The sequence below is a fragment of the Simochromis diagramma genome, unplaced genomic scaffold (assembly GCF_900408965.1).
Source record: "Simochromis diagramma unplaced genomic scaffold, fSimDia1.1 OVJJ01000438.1, whole genome shotgun sequence".
NCBI lineage: Eukaryota > Metazoa > Chordata > Actinopteri > Cichliformes > Cichlidae > Simochromis > Simochromis diagramma.
The window spans coordinates 849,231-870,042 of NW_024387263.1; the positions used below are offsets into that span (position 1 = coordinate 849,231).

The 20,812-nt window shown below is 46.2% G+C and overlaps 1 protein-coding gene across 3 annotated transcripts; it reads right to left on the reverse strand.

Annotated features, from left to right (window-relative positions):
- Window positions 1-746: 746 nt before the first annotated feature.
- On the reverse strand, window positions 747-19,091 carry LOC120715364 (DDB1- and CUL4-associated factor 1-like). 3 transcript variants are annotated; one of them, XM_040002315.1, is made up of 30 exons: window positions 18,900-19,091; window positions 16,915-17,111; window positions 16,713-16,789; window positions 16,528-16,601; window positions 15,140-15,253; window positions 14,553-14,690; window positions 13,564-14,184; window positions 13,375-13,476; window positions 11,049-11,207; window positions 10,782-10,961; window positions 10,573-10,682; window positions 10,258-10,357; window positions 9,701-9,870; window positions 9,403-9,527; window positions 8,895-8,971; window positions 8,375-8,539; window positions 8,068-8,223; window positions 6,538-7,197; window positions 6,170-6,447; window positions 5,862-6,060; window positions 5,458-5,540; window positions 5,256-5,340; window positions 4,840-5,073; window positions 4,243-4,336; window positions 4,040-4,144; window positions 2,961-3,034; window positions 2,766-2,855; window positions 2,182-2,349; window positions 1,391-1,511; window positions 747-1,005 (listed from the first exon to the last, which is right to left on the reverse strand). In XM_040002315.1, exons 2-30 carry the CDS (start codon window positions 17,103-17,105, stop codon window positions 935-937), a joined length of 4,821 nt encoding a protein of 1,606 aa, XP_039858249.1. In that variant the 5' UTR covers window positions 17,106-17,111; window positions 18,900-19,091; the 3' UTR covers window positions 747-934. The 3 variants fall into 3 exon arrangements, with proteins under 3 accessions (XP_039858249.1, XP_039858250.1, XP_039858248.1); XM_040002316.1 differs by lacking the exon at window positions 18,900-19,091 and adding an exon at window positions 18,526-18,771 and having other exon boundaries at window positions 747-1,008; window positions 1,378-1,511; XM_040002314.1 differs by lacking the exon at window positions 18,900-19,091 and adding an exon at window positions 18,526-18,770.
- Window positions 19,092-20,812: the final 1,721 nt, after the last annotated feature.

The window sequence follows — 20,812 nt, forward strand, 5'->3', positions numbered from 1 at the left end:
CAGCTGTGGTGGCCGCTCTCGCCTCAGCTTCCAGCAATTGTCCTTCTCTTTGACCCAGAGTCATCGGGAGGCTCTTACCCCAAATCTTCAGGCCTCTGTTTTCCCCTCCCGGCTTCTCACTGCTCCGCTCTTCAGTGAGATCCAAACTTAAAGGACTAGGAATCCTCGACACCCTCTTTAAACCAGGCTTTTCCTGCTGGTCCAGTACAAGCTGCTGGTCGTTGCTCCTGTCTGTCTCTGCTGCTTCCTCGGTCCTCCAACTCTGCAGTTAGTTTTTACCAGGACAATCAAACTGAACCCTGACACACGAAGTGCCTTTCAGTACTGTGAGAACAGAAGCCCCGCCCACCTGCTGTTCAACCCATCTGTTTGACAGGAGCAGCCAATAAGAAGAAGGCTGGCCTGAATCCATCCAGTTAAAAACATCCAGTCTTTAAATCTGTAGAAAACAACCTCAACACTTTGTGTATATAAAATAATTTTTTCTTTCTTTTTCTTTTACATCAATAACTGCTTTTATATGAATATTAAGCTCAAATAAAATGTAAAGACTGCTCACTGCTTCAGAGTTGAAAGGACTTGAAAAATTACAGCTTGTGTTTCTGTCTCGTTTTGTAGTTCAGACAAAGCTGGTGCTGATCAATAATGAGGAGAAAAAGATGTTTCACAGCAGGTAGAAATACCAAAAAGAATCCAAAATTTCAAACTCAATATTTAACCAAGAGGAAGAAAACCAAGTCTGCATATCTGAGGCCCCACAAACTCTGGGAAGTATTTATTCGTCATCTCTCAATGACGTCATCAAATTTAAAAAATATATATTAGAGAAACAGAATATTGCAGAAATTTGATTTGCATACGAGCGTGTTCACAGTCAACCTGCCTGCTTAAAGAGAAACGAGCATTTAAACAGGTACGAATGAGAACGCTGAGGTCAGGAGAACCATCGGTCATGGAGGTCACGGATGGACTGGATCAAGTCGTCATCGGACGCTCCAGAGAGAACTGCAACACACACGCACACACACGCACACACACACGCACACACACACACACACACACACACACACACACACACACACACACACACACACACACACACACACACACACACACACACACGGTTCACTTCAAACCTACGGCCTCATTACAAAGGACAAAAATGAAGGAATAAAGCTCGGGTCGATTTTTTCGGTGTGATGCTCTCCAGACATTAACATTCTGTCCGTGTTAAACCCAGAACGTGCAGTGCCGTTCTCTCTCATTTTTAACAATATTATATTCTGAACTGTACTTATGCAGGCTGTTTTTGCAGATTCGGCGTCCTCGGCGCCCGGATGCGAGTTTGTAAACAGCTCGAAGGTAAAACAGACTTAAGATTATCACTCACTTTCTGATCCGTCAGCGTCAAACGGCTCAGAGCCATCGATGACGCTCTCCCAGTCTTCCGAGTCGTTGTTGTTGTTGCTGTCATTGTCATCATCGCTGTCGCCAGCCAGAAGATCGGCAATCTGAGCGTGAAAGGAAAAAAAGATCAGTCTCACCAGTCTCCCCAGTGCAGTCTGAACTGTGAGGACCAGAGAAGACGTGAAACCTAAAACTGAAAAACAAAGAACTTTTTTTAATGACTCAAACTGATTTTTCTCCTCTAACGCGAGGGAAGCAGTCACATCGTTTCAGTTTGGAAGTAACGTCCAGCACGGACGGTTTTTAGTGGCGCCGCCTCCAAGCTGGACTCAAGTTTATAAAGAACACACGTCGCAGTGTTGTGGTTGCGTTAAATCCACAGTGAGAGATGAAGCGCAGCCTCGAAGAACGCTCTCTCCCATCTGACTACAGCAGGCGTGAGGTGCGTTCAATGTCCGTTAATTTGAGTTTCCATGAATATGTGAAAGAAGCTAAAGAAGCATTATTGTTTTAATGTAACTGCTTTTATTTTAGATATTAGTCGTCACGGTGACAACGCCGAGTGAGCTCAGAATCAATCATCCATAAACAAAGAACCCGAGTAACAAGTTCTTCTATAAATCATATTTACTATAAGAAAATAAAGTTAAACAAAACAAGACATTTATATATTCAGTAAACTATCATTTCAAAGTGTTGCCTTCATCAATCCTTTCACAGAAAAGTGAAAAATAAAAGAAGCTGATTGGACGATGGATTTAGGGGGTCGGGTACCTCTTCGTCTCTGGGCGAGTCGGCTTGTTCCTCATTCTCTGCCTCGTTGTTATTGGCCAGCTCCTCTATGAGCGGGTCTGTGTCCAAGTCGTCGTTGTCGTCGTCGTCGTCGTCATCGTCGTCGTCGTCATCGGAGTCAGAGGAATCGTCATCGTCCTGATCGTCATCCTGGAAGAGCACAAAATTAATTTAAAAAAAAATGAACTCAATCACGACGACGACAGCAACGAAAGGAAGTTTTCTCAGTAAAACAAGTTTCACAGATAATAATAATTCAATTAAAGAGCAGAAAAAGCAGAAGAAGAAGAAACGGCAGACAAAGAAGCATCAAAAGTAAGAGAAGAAGAAGCTTTTGGATAAAACTGCCCGGCTTAAGCTCGTCTCCACTTCAGGTCCGCTCCCTGAGCAGTCGCACAAGACTTCAATTAAAAATAAAAGAGTGTGGTCACAGTGACGGGGACACCGTGGACTCTTTCCCTGAAAGCAGCTGCTCTAGAGACCCAGCTGTCGTCAGACATGAGCCTCCACGTGAAGGTCGGGTCATCGCAGACGAAAGAAAACAAAGCTGCTCAGCAAACGCTCACCTGATCGTCGTCGTCTCCCTCCTCGGCGAGTTTCTGTCGTCCCACCTCGTACAGACGACACACCGTGTCCAAGCCCACCGCGTCCTGGTTCTGCAGAGTAAACGCATCACGTTAGCGTGTCTGCGGCCTTACAGGGTCACATGGGCTGTAATGGAAACAACAATAAACCCTCTGATAGCACGGATGCTCAAGTACCTCAATGACAGCCAGGTAGCAGTCCTTGGTGTCTGTACACAGGTCGAAGATGTTCCTCTTCACGTCCACAGTGGCTGAAAAACAAAAACATCATGAAGTTCGAGCTCTTCGAACCTCGGCGCGTAAAAGCAGGAGGAGCAGCTAAGCCTGGCAGATCAGCACAAACCTGACCTTTAAAATAAAATCAAACACATATGTATATATTAGGGGCGGGTTTTGATGATCGATTTATCGATTAAAATCGATTCTGGCTTGGATAACGTGATATCGAATTATTAAAATCCTGAATCGATTTTTTATCATAGATTTATTTTGCCCGAAACGCCAGAATCTCAGGTTACACCTCACAAAGTTTCTACAACCACCAAACAGCTAAAACAGTAAATGAGAGCAGGAACACGGATCCTGCACAAAGACGTGAACACAAAGCTCGGACACGCCGACGCATCAGAATCAGCGAGATGTCGCCTTTCTCACCGACGGCACGGACACGCTCGGGGCTGAAAGCCGACAGCTCGCTGATCCTGATCCTTTTACTTACTTCCAAAGAGAAAACCTCATTTCTGCTGTTCAACAGGCTTCTGAACAAATTTAAACTTTTTAAATTTATGCAAAATTGCAAAACGCTGCGTCTGTAATCAAACCGCTGTAACTTTGCTCTGCTTCACATCAGCAGCATCAGGTAATGTTCAGATGCTGATTAATGGTTTTCTTTCGTTTTTGATCGACTGCAGAATATTTTTATAAAACCCAGACCAGGAAAACCTCCTTCATGTTTTTCTGTTTCATCTTCAGCTACTTTGACACAAAGGCCTCTGCTGTGATGCTCACACCTTTGATAAAGTCTCACAAGTGTCAGCTTCCTTTTTATAGATATAAAAATATGGAAATGTCCTGATGCATGATCTGAATCATAACATTTCTGACTGTCTGAGGCAAAATTTCCCCGATTCAAATCAAATCGAATCGATTCGGGACCTTGTGAATCGGAATCAAATCAATTCTAGAAATCAGTGACGATCCCCAGCCCCAGTATATAAACTGTGTTTGACCAACAGTGAGAGGAAGTGAAGCCTTACTGATGGGCTTGTAGTCCGTAGCATCGAAGGTTCTAAAGGACGAGCCGAAGGGACCCTTCATCTGCTGATCCATCGCGTCATCCTCATCGTCAGCCTGGAGCATAGCTGTGTGCGAGAGCAGGAGGAGGGAAAAACATCGCACGTCAGAGCGGTGATTCGGCCCCTCGCTGTGCTCGTAATGACTCTGACACGTGAGCTCGTACCTCCGTACATGATGGTGGCGTTGCTGTTGAAGACCACCCTGCACTGGTCCAGGGCGGGGACGGTGTGCAGCAGGTGGAAGGTCCTCAGGTCCCACTGACACCTGCTGTCAAGGCCCACGACTACGACACAACGGGGGGCGACGCAGAAACGCGTGCAGCTCGCTTTGTTGCGTCGTTATTACAGCTGAGATCAATAATCTGATCTTAAACTTCGACTATAGTTTTGGAGACTGTAAGACCCAAACTGACATTATGGTTTATCAGGTAATATGCATTAAAAATATTAAAGGCCATGTCTTTTTTTAAGCAGGGTAAATTGGGACGAGGCTGAATTTGTAAAAATGCACCTGCTCGGGTGAAACGCAGCAAGTTCACTTCAGTAATGAGGGCAGCAGATTCTCCTGCTTCATTAAACCAGCAGCATTAATGAAGACCAGAAACATGCAGGGCTCAGCACTGAACAGCTCCTTTGCATTCACATGTCATTAACTGGGCCCAGAACCTTTTTTAATGACCCATTTCATTTTAACTATATTTTTTCCAGTAAAAGGAAAGAAAAGGACAGAAAAGACGGCCCCTGGCAGCATCAGAGGATACGATCTCCGTGTTGATGATGACTTCCAGGCCGTTGGGGTGGAAGACCCCGCTGATGTTCATGTTGAACTTGTCGAACTTGTGGATGGCCCGCGACGCCCGCGCGTCCCACAGCACGCCGTCGTTTAGCACCAGGTCGTCAGTGGGGCTGAAGGTGGCACAGTTCCTCTTGTAGTTGTTGGCCAGGCCGGGGTCATTCAGGGTCAGCGTCTTCTGACCCGTCTGGATGTCGTAGATCTTCAGGACACGAAGACAAACGATGAGAATCAAACGAACTTCAAATCTACGGTTTCCTGCTGTCAGTAGTTTAAATGCAAATGAAGATTTTTAATTTAAGGGATTCCAGTTTTATCAACATCAACTCTGCTTCCTGCTGTTATGATGAGAGGAGGCAGAGCAGAACATTTTGGGCGACCTACGTTTGCGACTTGGTCTTTGGTGCCGATGACTCGGTCCTGAGAGAGTTTACTGAACTCCACGTAGTGATCGTCTGCAAAGGAGTTTCTGAAGGGGAAAAAAAGACACATCGACACCACGAAGACCACAGTCCACACCTCAGGGTGTCTATGCAGTGCATACACAGGTGTGTAAAATTAAAAGTGAAGCGTGAGGCGGTTTTACTTTTTGATGAAGACTCCATCCATGCTCCACAGAGCCGACAGAGGGACGCTCCAGGAAGCAGATGTGAGCAGCAGTTTCCCATCCTAAGAAGCACAAACGGTTACTTTCTAACAACGGCACAAAAAGAGCTGAGGCTGCAGCCGCTATTCATATCAAAGCTGAGCATAACGTCAGCTCAGGCAGTCGCCTCAGTGCCTGCAGATCAGCTGAGCTTATAGAAGAAAACAAATCCACACCACCAGACGTCTTCTTACATCAGAAACTCAAATATACTCAGTGCAGATTCGTCCCTGACCCGGTCGAGGACGTAGCCTCAGATAAAAAAAAAAAACATGAAATATGCAAATGTTTGGGAAACGTTGTGCAGGATAACAACAGGTGTGTTTAAATGCTTGTGCAGATACCCTGGAGGGCTCGAGGTGTGTGATGGCGGACGTGTGGCAGGTGTAGTTGGCCGCCTCCTCTCCCGAGAGGACGTTGTAGAACTTGAGGTGGCCGGAGCAGGTTCCCAGCATCAGGAAACGCTCGCAGGCTGAGAAGGCACAGCAGGTGAAGCCGCTCTCGTCTCCGTCGCCCTCGTGGAACACCGACATTGGACGAAACCTCGACGAGGGGAAAACAGGCAGAGCGGTGGAGAAGCAGAGGTCAATTTTAAACAGCCAAAAATAAGCTAAATAACCGTTTTTGCTGCACAGGTGAGTCTGTTCTTTACCTGCTAAAGATCAGGTGTCTATCCAGACACGCTCGGTCCACACCTCCGTATTTGGGGTACAGCACCCTGGCACCCAGGCGGGCGGTGAAGTTGGGAGAGGCTTGTCGTCTCTGCTTGGGCTCCGGGCAGCGGTGGGGCGTGAAAAGAGAGAAAGGGGGGCATGTGGTGACCGGGTTGGGGCAGCGGGCGTGTTGTTCCCTCAGGTACTCGGTGATGATGCTGTCGAGCGTTGGAGGGGAAGGAAGGTGGCGTTCCAACTGCTTCTTCATTGCTGGAGTCTGACAGAGAGGGAAAGAAAGAGTAGCTGAGCTTAGGCCGTGTCTGTGCGTGAGAACGGCGATGATACTGGTGACCGATCGGACCCTGACCTGTATGAAAGCACCGTGATCCGACTTCTGTTTCAGTGCACGGAGCTTTTTCCCTGAGCTGCACGGGGCCACCGGACGCTCCCGTGAAAACAAAATCCGGCCAAGTGGATATGGGCCCTGTCCCTGAGGTGAAGGATGAGGAAGAGGAGGGGGAGGAGGAGTGGGGTGGGCAGAGGTAGATGCAGAGGAGCACGAAGGGTGAGGAGGTGCCAGGGGTCGAGAAGAAGAGGGGCAAGGAGAAACAGAAGCACCTGAGGACACGGGAGAGGCTCCAACATGGCTGGCGATACGCGCCGCGATCCCACCCGCTAACCTGCAAGTCCTGGGTACCACTGAGGCGGAGGGCGGGGGGGTGACGCAGGAAGGGGAGGGGTTTGGACAGAGGGTCGCTGCGGGTAAATTGGCCTCCTTGACCAGCGTGTTTGCCGTGTCCTGAAGTCCTTTGGCCACGAGGTGGTTCCTGATCAGGACGAGGAGCTCCCTCTCGGAAAACGTGATGCGCGATTGGGCGACCACGTTGGCCCTCTGCAGGCGAGCCAACGACACGTCCGTGCCCATGAGGAGAGGTTTGCCAGACACCCGCTCGGTCAGCTCGGCGGCGAAGCGGCAGAAGCGGACGTGCTCGCTTCGTTTGTCCTGCAGCACGGGCTCCTTCATCAGCTGGAGACAGAAAACAGAGCATGAACACGACGAGAGCCGGAGGAAATCCTCCGCCCTGCCTCCAACTGCAGCGTTACTATAACTGCACCACACTAGTCTGTTAAACCTTCATGTATCGTGTAGTTTTTGAGGCGTCTACGTCATCAGTTTCCTGAAAAACCTGAATAAGCGACATGAAATTGCCGGATGAAGCAGAAACGACTCATACATGCAAATCGATTTTTTCTCTCTCCAGTTTCAAAAGATTCAAATTTTCTGGCCACAGAGTTTAAGAAACGTAAATACACCAATATTTAAATTGTACTTGGGCCTCATTATGCTTTGCATGCCTGTCTGCTTTGTTATAATGCTGCTGCTGACACCAATTACCGCCCACGTTTCTATAAAGAGGGCAGCGTGTTGCAGGCCAGCGAGCAGCTGTGGAAGGACTGAACGCTGCTAACACCCTCACTTCCTGCAGAAAAGCCTTTAGTAATAGTAAAGTAATCGTTTATTAACTTGTGAGCTACAGTTAGTAAAGCTCTGCTGTTGTTGACATCTCTTCAATAAAATAACTGTCAGTCCGAGCCATGAAATGAAGATTTCTAACAACAGCTTTAATATTTTAGATTATAAGCTGCAGTTAGCCACAGTGTGCAACTTTAAGTGCGTATGAAAAGGTGGCAGGGAAGCCTTTCAGAAGATGACCGTTTGCAGATGGATGCAAACTGATTTCTGGACACAGCGAGGCGAGGAAAGCGCACTCGGCGTTCAAAATCCAAGTTTATGCAGCGGCTTCGTCACCACTGTCCGGACACCCTAAACTTCAGTCTGTTTTTTGCCACAAAAGCATTAAAAGGTCTTTCACTCAGATGATACACCTGTGCGCACCTGCTGAATGTGGCTCCTGGTGAAGAGCGGCAGCTTGCTGATGATCTGTCTGATGGCGGAGCTGCGAGAGAGTCCGACCAGAGCTTTGCAGGCGAGAGCGCGGATCAGGTCGGCGTCCGTGATGGGCATCTTCACTGACAGCAGGGACAGCAGCACCTGGAGACGACACGAGGAACACGAAAAGCATTTCGCTTTCAGGCGATCCCTTATTTACAACACGGGTCACCACAGCGGGGCAGATTTTTACCCCACATGCCCCAAAAGGATCAAACCGGGAAAATTCCCACTGCTCGTCTGCTGCTCTTACCTTTATCCCATTGTTGTTCTGCACCACCTGCCACATGTGGGCCAACACCCTGTTGTGAGGGGTGGGGGGCTGCTGGGGATGGAGCAATGGCTTGAGAGGGGTAACGGCAAAAGCCCCCACAGAGTTCAGGCTCTGGTCAGGGGCGCACACGCAGTTTATTATCACCTGCGACGATTTTAGAGAGGAAACGAAAGACAAATTTTCATCATTTGCTGCACAAACGCTGCATCTAAAACACAGTTTTATGTGATAAAATAGTTTAAACATTCAGATTCGTGAGCCGATCTCTGCAAATGCGCCTTTAAAGTTTGTTTCTAAGGAGGGACGTCTGAGACCTCACAGCCTGCTCTGAATAAGTCATAACGTGCTGATCCTTCATGAATGTGCGCTCATGTGCTGTTAACCTGCAATCTTCTCATTCTGATTGCACAGACTCTGCACATTTCTGGGCAAACCCTTTTTCTGGAGGTCATCAAAGTCGGGAGAATGTCTCATTAAGATATTTAGAGCTTCTCCTTACTTGCAGTGCAGACTTCTGGATCTCAGCATCGTTGACAAACACCTCGCCCTCTGCCACACCCAGAATGATGCTCATACCTGAAGCAGAGGTGAGAGACGGTCACGCGCAGAGCACCCAAAGGTTAACAACATCTCTCAGTTACAGTGGACCCTTTGTGCTTTTCCTCATTTACTGTCACATGAATGTTTATGAATGTTAATAATTTTAAGGTTGAGAGATTGAGTAAGCCAGGCTGCTCCGAGCGCCCAGTTTTATCTACTCTTGGATCTGCATGTTGCCCATGAGCAGGAGGACATCCCTAAAACGATCAGCTGTGAGCACAGAGGCCCCACCCACCCTCTGTCCAAGCTTTCTGTTTGAGAGTGGCAACCAATCAGAAGACAGTTGGATTGTGTGTAAGATTCATAAGGATTATTTCAAATCCTGAATCATTCAATGTTACATGGAGCTGGAAACAATCAGAACAGTTTTAGCAGCACTAGAGGAGAAAACGATCAGATTTACTGACCCACAGTGGAAACGGGGGACCTGGCTTCATCCTGAACTTCTACGGTTTCTGCCAGGACCAGCTGGACTTTAGGAACCACCGTCAGGATGGAGAGGATGTCCAAAGCGTACCGCACAGTGTCGCTCCTGGTGAAAAAAAACATGAAAAAGACTCCAGTTACACATCAGTGCTGCGTACAAAGACGAGCAACACAGAAACAGAAAGCAAGCAAAGCTACTTTTACACCGACTCCTTTCTGTGTCATAAAAACTCCCACCGAGTGCTCACAGCGTGCAGGTATGTGTGTGAGCAGGGTTACCTGCCAAAGTAAGTCCTCCAGTCGCAGGCTGTAGATATGAGCTGCAGCATTAAGGGGACACAGGCCAACTTGTAGAAGACCTCGACCGGCTCCCAGTGCAGCTGAGGAGGCCCGCACTCGATGAGAAACTCCATCATCTCAATAATCTGCTCTCTGGTGTACGAATAGGCCTGAAAGCAGGAAGCCGCAGACTTTCATGAGTTGTATATGAAGCCAAGACTCGTATTAAATGTCACGGCTGCTACGTCCATCTTTTATATTCAGTCTGTGCTCAGTGTTCGAACACCTTGCATTTATATCATAAACATTTTACATTTAAATTGTCATTTAGAGCAAACAAAAACACAACCAGGCTAAGAAAGGCAGCGAGTCACATGATGATCACAGAACTATAAAACACAACGTTTCGGATCAAAATGAAATCTGAGCAAACGACACAGAGATTCACCAACAAAAGCAGGAGGCTCGTCATTTTCATCTTCACTGACAAGGAGGGAAATCTGTTGTTGCGTTTAAATAAAAAAGCACAGCAACGACTCACAAACTCCATCGAGTACCTTGTAAAACGGCTGCTGGGGAATGACGATACCGCCGTCCGACGCGTGCAGGGACTGCTTCACCTGCTCGGTCTTCACGGCGAGGTGAGCCTCAAAGTACCTTCACAAAGTAATCGATAATCAATGAGTGTGTTTCCAAACTTTAACACAAGCAGAGAGGAACTGCCTGCATGTTCAGACTGTGAAGAGTATTTCTTTACTTCTACCCGACAACACAATAAAGAAATACATTATATATGTACAAATATCTAAATAAAACATGGCTGCTATGTCAGATAAGGATTTTTGTGTTTGTGTCTCCACCCATCGCTTCACCTGCGCAGGGCCATGCAGGTGTGTTTGGCTGTCTGCCTGCTGGAGAACACCTGGTCATCACTCAGCCGGGACAGCTCGCTCTCCACGTTCAGGATCTCCAGAGTGCTGACCTACAGGCAGAGGAGACGATGCTAAAAGTGTCCGATCGAAAGAAATAGTTACTTCTGAAATTAGTTTAAATAGTTTAAGAGTAAAGATTCACGGCTGACCAGGTTGACGAGCCTCCGGAGGCCGTCCTGCTGGTCGAACAGCTGCAGCACCGCTCGGAATGAAAAGGAGATGGAGAAAAACATGGTGGCGTGGCAGACGCCCGACGCGTGGGACGACTCCAGCAGCCACAGCGCGTAGGACACCGTGTCGGACAGCACGCCGTCGGGCAGCGTGCACACCTGCAAACGCGGGACAGTGTTCACCATGACTGAGCTACGGTTGCTGTAATAATCCTGCACACAATAAGAAGAGTGTTGTAGCTTTACCCTCTCCATGGCGTCTTGGTTATACGCCAGGTAGTAGAGGCACAGAGAAACTCCGGTCGCTGCCATTGAAGGCCTCGGGATCTCCAGGAGTTTCTGCACTCCTCCGTGAGCGATAAACTCTGCAGCAAACTTCTTGTGGAGGAGCAGCGAGGCGAGATACTGACGAGAGAGCAACGACACAGTGAGGCTGCAAACAGCGAACATCAGTTTATCAGATGACACGGTGCTGCAAATATAACGAGGAGGCTTTAAAGGTTTCACGTAGATGTGAAAAGAACCGCAGTGAGTGGGTTTACTGATAAACTGTTATTGACAAGGGGAAAATGATTTCATTTCATCTTAAAAATAAGATTTACTCATTCAAAACAAAATCATATAAAAATGTATCTAAAAATAAAAATAACTTCTCCTTTTCAGTTTGCTTTGCTTTAATCAACAATCCCTAAACTGGCATAGAAATGGACAAAAATATTAATAATATTAATCATCACCACCACACACGACTACGACTGAAACAAGAGTAAATAAACATGCAGCAGTCTTCCAACATCAGCCCTGCAACGTTCACGGCTCGCAGCTTCACCTGCGTGAGATTCTGCATCAGCTAAAATTTAAATATAAGACATTTACATTTAATGTAATTTTAATTTCCTTTTTCTCTGGTGAAGAATTACTGAACGCCACAGGCAGCAATTACCTATGATTACTTATCAGCTCACGGACGTATGAATCCCACTTTTACTGCTTCTCTACTCACACGACGGATCGATTGAGCTGAAACAGGAGAATCAATTCATCAACTTTTCAGTTAATCTGACACCCGTCCACTATCAGAAGAGCCTGTTAGTTCCTCCAAAACATCTACACGGGAAGCACTGAACAGTGTCCACGATCTACAAACAACTTGGAGATGGAACACGTCTCCCTACATGTGACCATGTGACCATGTGACCATGCACGACACTGTTAGAAAAAAGAAAAAAATATCTCTGAGGAGTTTAGTCTGAACTCAGTTTCATCACATTAAAAATGAAACAAACTGTGGTGATGGGGCTGAGAGCCACCCACAGAGGTCTGGATTATCTTTCACACACAGACGCTCGGACTCAGCGGGGCAGGGCTGCACTGACAAACAAGGCGAAACGTGATCTGAGCTGCTGAGGCTCATTGAAGCATCTCGATATAAAGATGTACTGCTTTTGTAAGATCACTAAAAACCCCTCAGTAGGTTACATTTGTAAAATAAACATACGCCACGTTCTGTCACAATAAGGTTGGGAAAGTGATGCAAACTTGTAACACAATCAGAACACACAAACATACATGTTGCTTTAAGGCAGCTGTTCAAACACGTAGTAACAAACGCATCAATGCTGAACGTGGAACAAACTAACTGAATTACAATCATCTGACAGCAAGTGACCAAACAGATGCTGACACACTGGAAGGACTTGCTCTCTCTGAGCATGATGTATGAGTAGAATATATAATAGTGGTGCAACGGATCAATCTCACGGTTTTAAGTCACGGATCGGATCAATTTTTGGATCAGCAAAAAAGAAAAAAAGACAAAATTTTAACATTTACTTATTAACTTCTTAAGTATTTTTTGCCTTTTAAAAACATTCAACTCAAGACTCATTCCACACAATTATATAAAAACAAATGAAGGTGCAGTACAGGGCTTGTATCTACCACTCCGCTGTGATATAACGAGCTGTCACGGTCACGTAGCTTTCTGTTGACCTGGAGCTCCACCTGTTTGTAGTTGGGCAACAGAAGATGCCTGGGACAGTTCAGCCATAACTTTAATCTTCTCCTGCTCATACGTGCCTGGAACGATCTTGTCACTGAAGTGGACGCGCAACGAGATATCATAGCGTGGCTCAAGCACGTTCATCACAGTTTAAACCGCTTGTTTTGCACAACAGAATACGGCCTCCCGTCTGCAGCTAAACACCGCAGTAGCTTCTGTAACAGCTTTCGCCCGGTCGGACTGGGAGGCAAAGGGCTGCTTAAATACCGCAAACTCCTCTGCTCCTGCACTTGGACCGCTAGCACCGACCATAGCTATCTCTTGACAGACTGACCACGCGCACCACACTCATACTTTTTTTCCTTCGTTTTCGAATCTTCGGATCACGTGTGTGCCGAACCGTGGAGTGTGATCGGTTCGGATTACGGATCAACCGTGATCCGTTGCACCACTGATATACACGCATGTACGAACGCTTTACTCAGGGTGCATCAAAGCACTAAATCATCCACAGCATTTCATAAAATTCCCTCCACATTCGTTTTTTCAAAGGGACGCCGTCATCCTTACCAGCAGGGCGTCAAAGGTGAGCTGGACGTTGTTGGTCTGTCTGAGGTCGATGTAGTTCATCAGCAGCGACCGCGTGTCCAGCTGCATGAAGACAGCCAGCAGCTGCACACAAGGAGGGTCATCAGTTGTGAATTTCTACTTGTTAAAATTATTTGCATTCGCCAAACAGTTTCAGATTTGCACGCCTACCTCCTGGTAATCTCCGAGCGGGGTCAGATACTGCAGGATGAGCCGCTGCTCCATGGCCGGGCTCAGCGGTGAAAGGCGGAAGTCGGTGCCGATCATCACGGAGCTCATCTCAGACCATGAGGAGGTGCTGGCCGGCTGTTCGCTGGCCTCGGTCCTCTCTGCGTCCTCTCCACTCCTGTCCGAAGAGTTGGTAAAGTTCAGTTTCTGCTTTGCCTTCCTCTCGTTCTCCTTTATAGCCCATTTCTTCCCTCCTCCTCCTCCTCCACCTCTTCCTCCCTGCACGTCTTCCGTCTCCCTGGACGCAGAGTCCGGAGCGACTTGGTAAACGAAGCCTGGCAGCAGTCGGGCAGAGCTGCTGCTGCGGCCGCCGTTCTTCTGAGCTGAGCCGAGCAGAGACGTGGGTTTGGTGTTGGACGTGGTCCTGCTGCTCTCCCCGGCTCTTTCATTTCTCGCCTCCTCCTCCATCTCCATCGGGTCTTGCTGGGCCGTTGTGACGCCTGAGGTTTGTGCAGTTTCAGCCTGAGAGTCCTGAGGTAGATTCTCTGAGGTGTGGGTGGCACTAAAGTGACTCGTGGCCTCTTGAGACTGCAGCTCGTGCAAACGCTTGATCATAACGGGCACCTGGAGGATGAGGAAACTCAGATTTTATGACGCTGACGCAAAAACTCTAAAAATCAAGCACAAAGACTGTATATAAAAGATTACAGCCATAAAGCATGAAGTCTGTGGTGAAACAGACTTTTAACCGTAGGACGCTGCACACTCGATGCACTAATAACATGTTTGCTGCTGGTCTATGCACGCAGCACATTAACAAAACTAACCAGCATTAGCTGATAACGTAGCACGCCGTCCTCTCATCCAAACATCGTCACTTCCAAACTACAAAATGCTAAAAGGGATCCAAATGTGGAATCTAGAACCCTGTGGATCATGTCACGACAGCCACGTCCATCTTTTACATACAGTCTTTAATTACTGCCACCCACCAGCTGAGCGTTCTCTTCTCTGTAGTTGGCCGCCACTTCCTGGTTGCTCATGGCTCGGGCCAGCAGACCCGTGGCGTAGACACACAGCGGGCGCTCTGCTTCACGAGCCCAGCCAAACAACCTTTCAGCCAGACCCTCCTGCACAGAGAGCACAGGTGAGCAAAGCACAGGAACAGCCTATCAGAAACCAGTGCTTATTCTGCTCACAGGAGTCGGAAACCTTTTAATAAAAGTCTCTGTGATAATTACTCAGATTAGTTATTCCCATATTTCCTACAGAACCACCATCACTTCCTCTTTAATCTACACAGCAAAAACTTTTTCAAATGTATCATCATGAAAAGAAATGCACATTATTAAGGTGGATTTCAGTTTTGATATGCACATCCATATACTGTCATTTATTAGAACTGTATAAACTAACAAAACCCAAATCCTCTAACTCCACATGGACCACCCCCAAACATGTGATCCCTCATAGTAAAATATTTTTAGGACACTTTATAGACGTGTCCATAATTTGTTTTTTGAACGCACACACACCAGCTCGATAATCTAACAGTGATTTATGTCTAAATAGTGTTTACCTTCTCTTGGAAGACGACGGCCGTCTCCAGGCCCGGGCAGATGTTCTGAAGCAGGCGGCAGGCTGCTGTGTTGAGGCTGTGTTCCCTGCTGGTCATTATGTACGTGTCCAGCAGCTGCGAAACACACAAAAACAAACTTACAATGTAGCACAAACTGTGCAGCTACCTGCTCGAGACAACGTTCACTGGCCTCATTTCTAAACTGTGGACACGTATTGGTACAGTGGCACTGATGGGGCTGTATAAAGAAAGGAGAGTGAACAAAGACTTTGTCTATTAAAGCAGATTTGCTTGATCCCCAGTTTAAAATGGGAGATCTGGTTCATTTTCTCACACACAACCTACTTCCTGACAATATTCTAAAATTGTTTTCTAAAAGGGAACGGAGACGCAGTTTGAAGAGGGAACTAAATTTAAAACATCCCCCCCGTATCAAACAACACTGAAAACTTTCTGCACATGTGTGTGTGTGTGGCGTGAAGCTGTGGAACAAAGTGAAGAACTGAAGCAATGTCCCAGCATGCCTCAGTTTAAACTGCGGTTCAAAAATACAGTTTTTGCAAAGTACAGGGAGGAGGCGGAGTTCTGATCAGGCGTTCTCACCACTACTTTCACAATAATGATGTGTATATGGGTGGCTGTAGCTCAGGTGGCAGAGCAGGTCAGCCACTAATCAGAAGGTCGGTGGTTCGATCCCAGGCTGCCTCCTGGCTACATGTCAAATGTCCTTGGGCAAGATACTAACCCCATGTTTGCCTACTGGTGGTGGTCGGTGGGCCACAGCTGCCCTGGGGTGCCTCTGTCAGTGCGCCCCAGGACAGCTGTGGCTACAATGTAGCTGCCATCACCAGTGTGTGAATGACTGAATGTAGTGTAAAGCGCTATACAAATGCAGGCCATTTACCATATGTGTGGGTGCACAAGTATGCTTATATAAGTATATATCTTTTGACGTGTTACTGAAGTTATAAAAAATAACAATAAATAAATAATACATGTAACAAATTGTAATGAAGATTTTCTGATGAGCAGGGCATAAACAGGAAGACAAAGTGCTTTTGCTTTGTTTGTTTGTGTCATTTTCCCTCTGTTGTTGTTTTTGTTATACTATTTTAACATGTTCAAAATAAAGATTCAATACCATACGATCCTGGCACCAGCTAAAGGCTTTAATGGCTGCTGGGTGGAGCTTCTGCACTCAAAGCATGAAGCCTGATAAGGCTGCCCCAGCTGACGGCTCACAGAGACTTTTACTCTACATGATAGATGAAGGCAACTAAGAACATTTATACAAAAAACAACTTGTCACACTTTAAATGTCGCGCACCCTTGGAACCACACTCCATCATTTGGTTTACAAGAGGACAAAAACAAGCAGCAGATCTTACTGCATTAGTGAAGTCATCGTTCATAAAGAGCATCTTCAGGAGTTGTCCCAGCATGCAGTCAGGGTCCGCCCGTCCTGCAACGTTAGACCCGAGTCACAAAAGTCTGAACAATGGTTGTTGAAATCATTTTACGGAACCGAGTGTGGAAAACATGCAACATAGAGGCCAGAGGGTCCAGGACTCACCTGGATGACGGTCATCAAACGGATCCGGGTCTGCTTTGTGATACTCTCCCATCTCTTTCTCAATCAGCTCCGATATTCTGCAGAAAACACACTGATGAGACAGGGTTTCTACTCAAGATGGACCCACAGACTCAGGCAGACTGAGAGGCTCTGACGTCACACGTCATCTGCGTCGCTACAAGCTTAAAAAAAAAAAAAAAACCTGTTTAAGACGGACACCAGCTGCTCTGTGGGGCCTCTCTGTGCTTCTTCCCATTCGTCGAGCAACGCGGAGAGATCCGCCTTTGAATCAACAGCCATGGCAACCGCCATGGCAGCTGACACGGCGCTCGATAACGCAGACGTCAAGGCGGCCACGATGGCGGCCGATGGCTCTTCGTCTGCAGAAGACATTGCTGCCTGGAAGAGAGGAAGAGGAGGAGGAGAGGAAGAGGCAGATCATTCAGTGCTGTATTAGATGTGGAGCTAAAGTTAAAGAGAAAAATACTTTTGTGCAGTTTTGTTCAGCATAGACACTTCAGGCTGGTGCTGTAATGGTATGGAGGTCATTTCTTCTCTTAACACCATCTGAGTAATGTTGCTGATCATGTGCATCCCCTTATGACCACAGTGTGCCATCTCCTGATGGCTGATTGCAGCAGGATAATGCACCATGTCACAAAACTCTGCAGCAGCCGTGTGACGCCGTCGTGTCAACATGGACCAACATGTCTGAGGAGGGTCTCCAGCAGTTTGTCGATGCTACGAGACGCCTTAATAGCATTGATTCAAAGTGGAACTGTGGAGTGTGACTTCAACAAGTGAGCAAAACTGGATCACATTTAATTAAAACCACAAGCATGTGACTTTAAACTAAATTAAACCCAAACAGAAACTGATTAAAATCCTGCTGATTTTACTGGATGGATGAAAGTGCGAGTGGATAAAAATACAAAATTCTATTTAATTTAATTGAAAAGACTAGAATAATATCTGTTTATGACCTGGTTTGGTTCACATGAAATAAAAGTCACTAATTCTGTCTTCCTTACACCAGCTCCCCATAAAGTTTAATGTTCGGTTTAAAATCCTGGTGATGTGTCCTCCGTGGTCAGAAGCCTCCATATATCAGTGAGTTACTAAAACCATCCATGTGGTTTAAATGTCTGAAGTCAGACGATTAACGCCTGTGCAGGCTTGCCTTTATTTAGTTTTCGTACCATATTAACTGCTGTATGTGTTCTGCATTGTGAAGCGCTTGTGAGTTTTGTACTTGAGAAGCAGCATATAAATAAGCCTTACTTACTTAAAAACCTGCTAATGCTTTTCTGATTAACGAGTATGCAAAATCCTGAGTTGTTTTTAAGTCCTAATTGTGCTGACCATGAGCCAGCATGCATCTTTATGACATTTCTTTTTAATTATGAAGAGTTCTGATATAAATTATAACAAAGACAAGTAAAAATGAACTTTTTTAGGACTTTTTCAAACTTCCTAACTTCTTCTGTCATCAAATCCACTCGGTGCTTGTTCAAATACTGAGGTACAACACCTTCAAAGACAGGTGTTGAAAGAGCCGTTAGGAAGTTGCTGCTTTTAATTTCATTTCAAATCTTTTTTAAATGTTATTTTTCAAGCAAAACGTGTATGTAAACTGATCTTGTAGGAGGCACTCGGGCCATTTAAAAAGCCTCTTTCTGCGGAAAAATCCAGAGGTGAGCGGAGATGTTATATTTGCTACGATGCGTGTTGTTGGTCAAACCGCACTTTGAGCGCTGTAAGCACAGTCCAACCTGCTGCTGTCCGACCAACAACGGCAGGCTTTGTAACTCACCAGCCGCCGTCTCAGAGAGGCTCTGCGCTGAGGCATGACGGGAGGCTTCTTCACACACAAACACAGCTGTGACAGCTGGAAACACCTGTGCACCAACAGGTGGCCTCTGCACGGATAGCGGGCTCAGGGGTTAGAGGGTAAGCTCAGCCCGGCTAGCAGTTAGCAAACTCGGCTAACTCGCTCTAACTCGACTCGCATCTTTTTGTTTATTTTATTTTTGTCCGACTGCCCTCCCCCCGTCACCCTGTCCCTCCCTCCGGCTCCCACCGCGGTGAGATAAGGCGCCAAGCCCCTCTGAGCGCACTGGAAGCGGCGCTGTGTGGCAGCCGCATGTCGGACACAGCTAGCTTCTCTGAGTTTCGCACGTCACTCACCTGAGGAGCAGCTTCCTCTGCGCTCCGCTCCCTCCTCGGTACAAACTCTCACAGCTCAGCCTCACAGCAGCAGCTCGAACCGCGCCGACACTCAACGTTTCACGAGAAAAAAAACTTTCACGTTTATTTTCAAACTTCTCCCGGCGGCCGCACGCGACGTCAACAGAACGAGTCGACGTTAGATGACGAAACACAGGCGACGCTCTCCCTGGGACTTGTAGTTCAAAATTCCTGTTTCACCAAAAGGACTATGCCACAGTGTTTCAGGCCATCCCTGCGGGTGTTCTGACCCCTCTGCCGCTGGATCCTGCGGTTTCCTCTGTTGAACAGATCGGTGTCCCCGCCAAAAACACGAAAGACAACCGTGACGGTGCTTACTGGAATAATTTATACCAAGACCTGGAGTGGAAGAAAAGTTGGACATTACCAACAAAGTAAAGGAAATATATTTGAAAGTCATTCGTCGTTTTTACCCCACCATAACTTTTCTTGTACGATGTTTAAAAAACACATTGATGTTAACTGTTCGTGTCAGAAAGAGAGAGTGTTTCTGGTCCTGCTTATGTACTAATCATTTCTGGCAAGAGTTTTGTTGTTTCTTTTATCCATTCTGACTGTTATGGAAATTATTGTTTGGCTTTTTTGATTACTCTGCAAATGGGGCTAACAAATTTTATTTGAAAATTTCATATACATCTTCAAAGGCCCAAGCCGGTTGGAGGTTTAGGCCTCCCTAATTTCCAGTACTATTATTGGGCCGCCAATATCAGGTGTTTGTTGTATTGGAGACACTACAATCTCGAACCGTCACCACCAGGTTGGGTTGCCATGGAGTCATATTCAAGTGGGAAATTTCCCTACCTGTGACTTTAGGTTCATCACTCCCTTTGGCATTGCCTCTACCCAGTAACAATGGAGTTGTCCAGCAGTCTCTTAGAATCTGGTCTCAGTTTAGGAAGCGTCTGGGTCTCCGGGCTTTCTCACTTCAAAGCCCAGTTGCAGCAAACCACCTATTTGTTCCCTCAATGGCAGATAATGCTTTTCATATCTGGCGTAGAAAGGGCCTAAAATCCTTTGCACTTATATGAAGATGGACAATTTGCAAGTTTCTCTCAAATATCCACCAAATTTGGCGTAGCTGCAGCTCAGTTTTTCTGTTTCTCACAGGCCAGACACTACGTGCAGACTGTGACAGCAGAATTCCCCCAAATACCTCCACACAATCCAGTAGACGATTTTTTTAATGGTCAACCCAACCTCAAGGGGCATAATATCAGCCTTGTACAATTTAATTTCCAATGTTTCCTCCTTAGTAGCTGCTATCAAATCTAAATGGGAACAGGACGTTACCTTTCATATTACGGATGAACTGTGGGACTCTGTCCTTGGCCAGGTTCTGTGTTTTTGGTTTAGTTGGGCAGCAGGCTGCCAATTATTTGTTGTTTAATGGTTAGGGTGGGAAAAAGAAGGAAATTTTGAAGCATTTTGAAGCATTTTGTATTATTGTATACATGCATTGAAACCTTTGTCTAATAAAAAGACTTTTGAAAGAAATTTCATATACATAAATCCATTTTTTTAAATACAAAGCTGCTTTTTCAGTGATTTTTTTAAATGAAACCAGACAATATTTTAAAACTATACAATGTTCCCATAATATAAAAGCAATTAAAACTGTAAACTTATGCTTCTTGTTTAATATCTTGTGATTCAACCCCTACCCTGTGTCTAATTGTTATTACACGAAACCCCCCGACATTGTCTTTTGCTCATTTAATTCTGTAATGTTTGAATTGCTAATAAAGATAGAAAAAAACTTCAAAATGTGATGAAGCAGCAAGAGGTTCCCAGACTCCTGGATGGATTTGATTTTATTCACAACCAGTGATGGGAATAACAGAGTTAATATTACT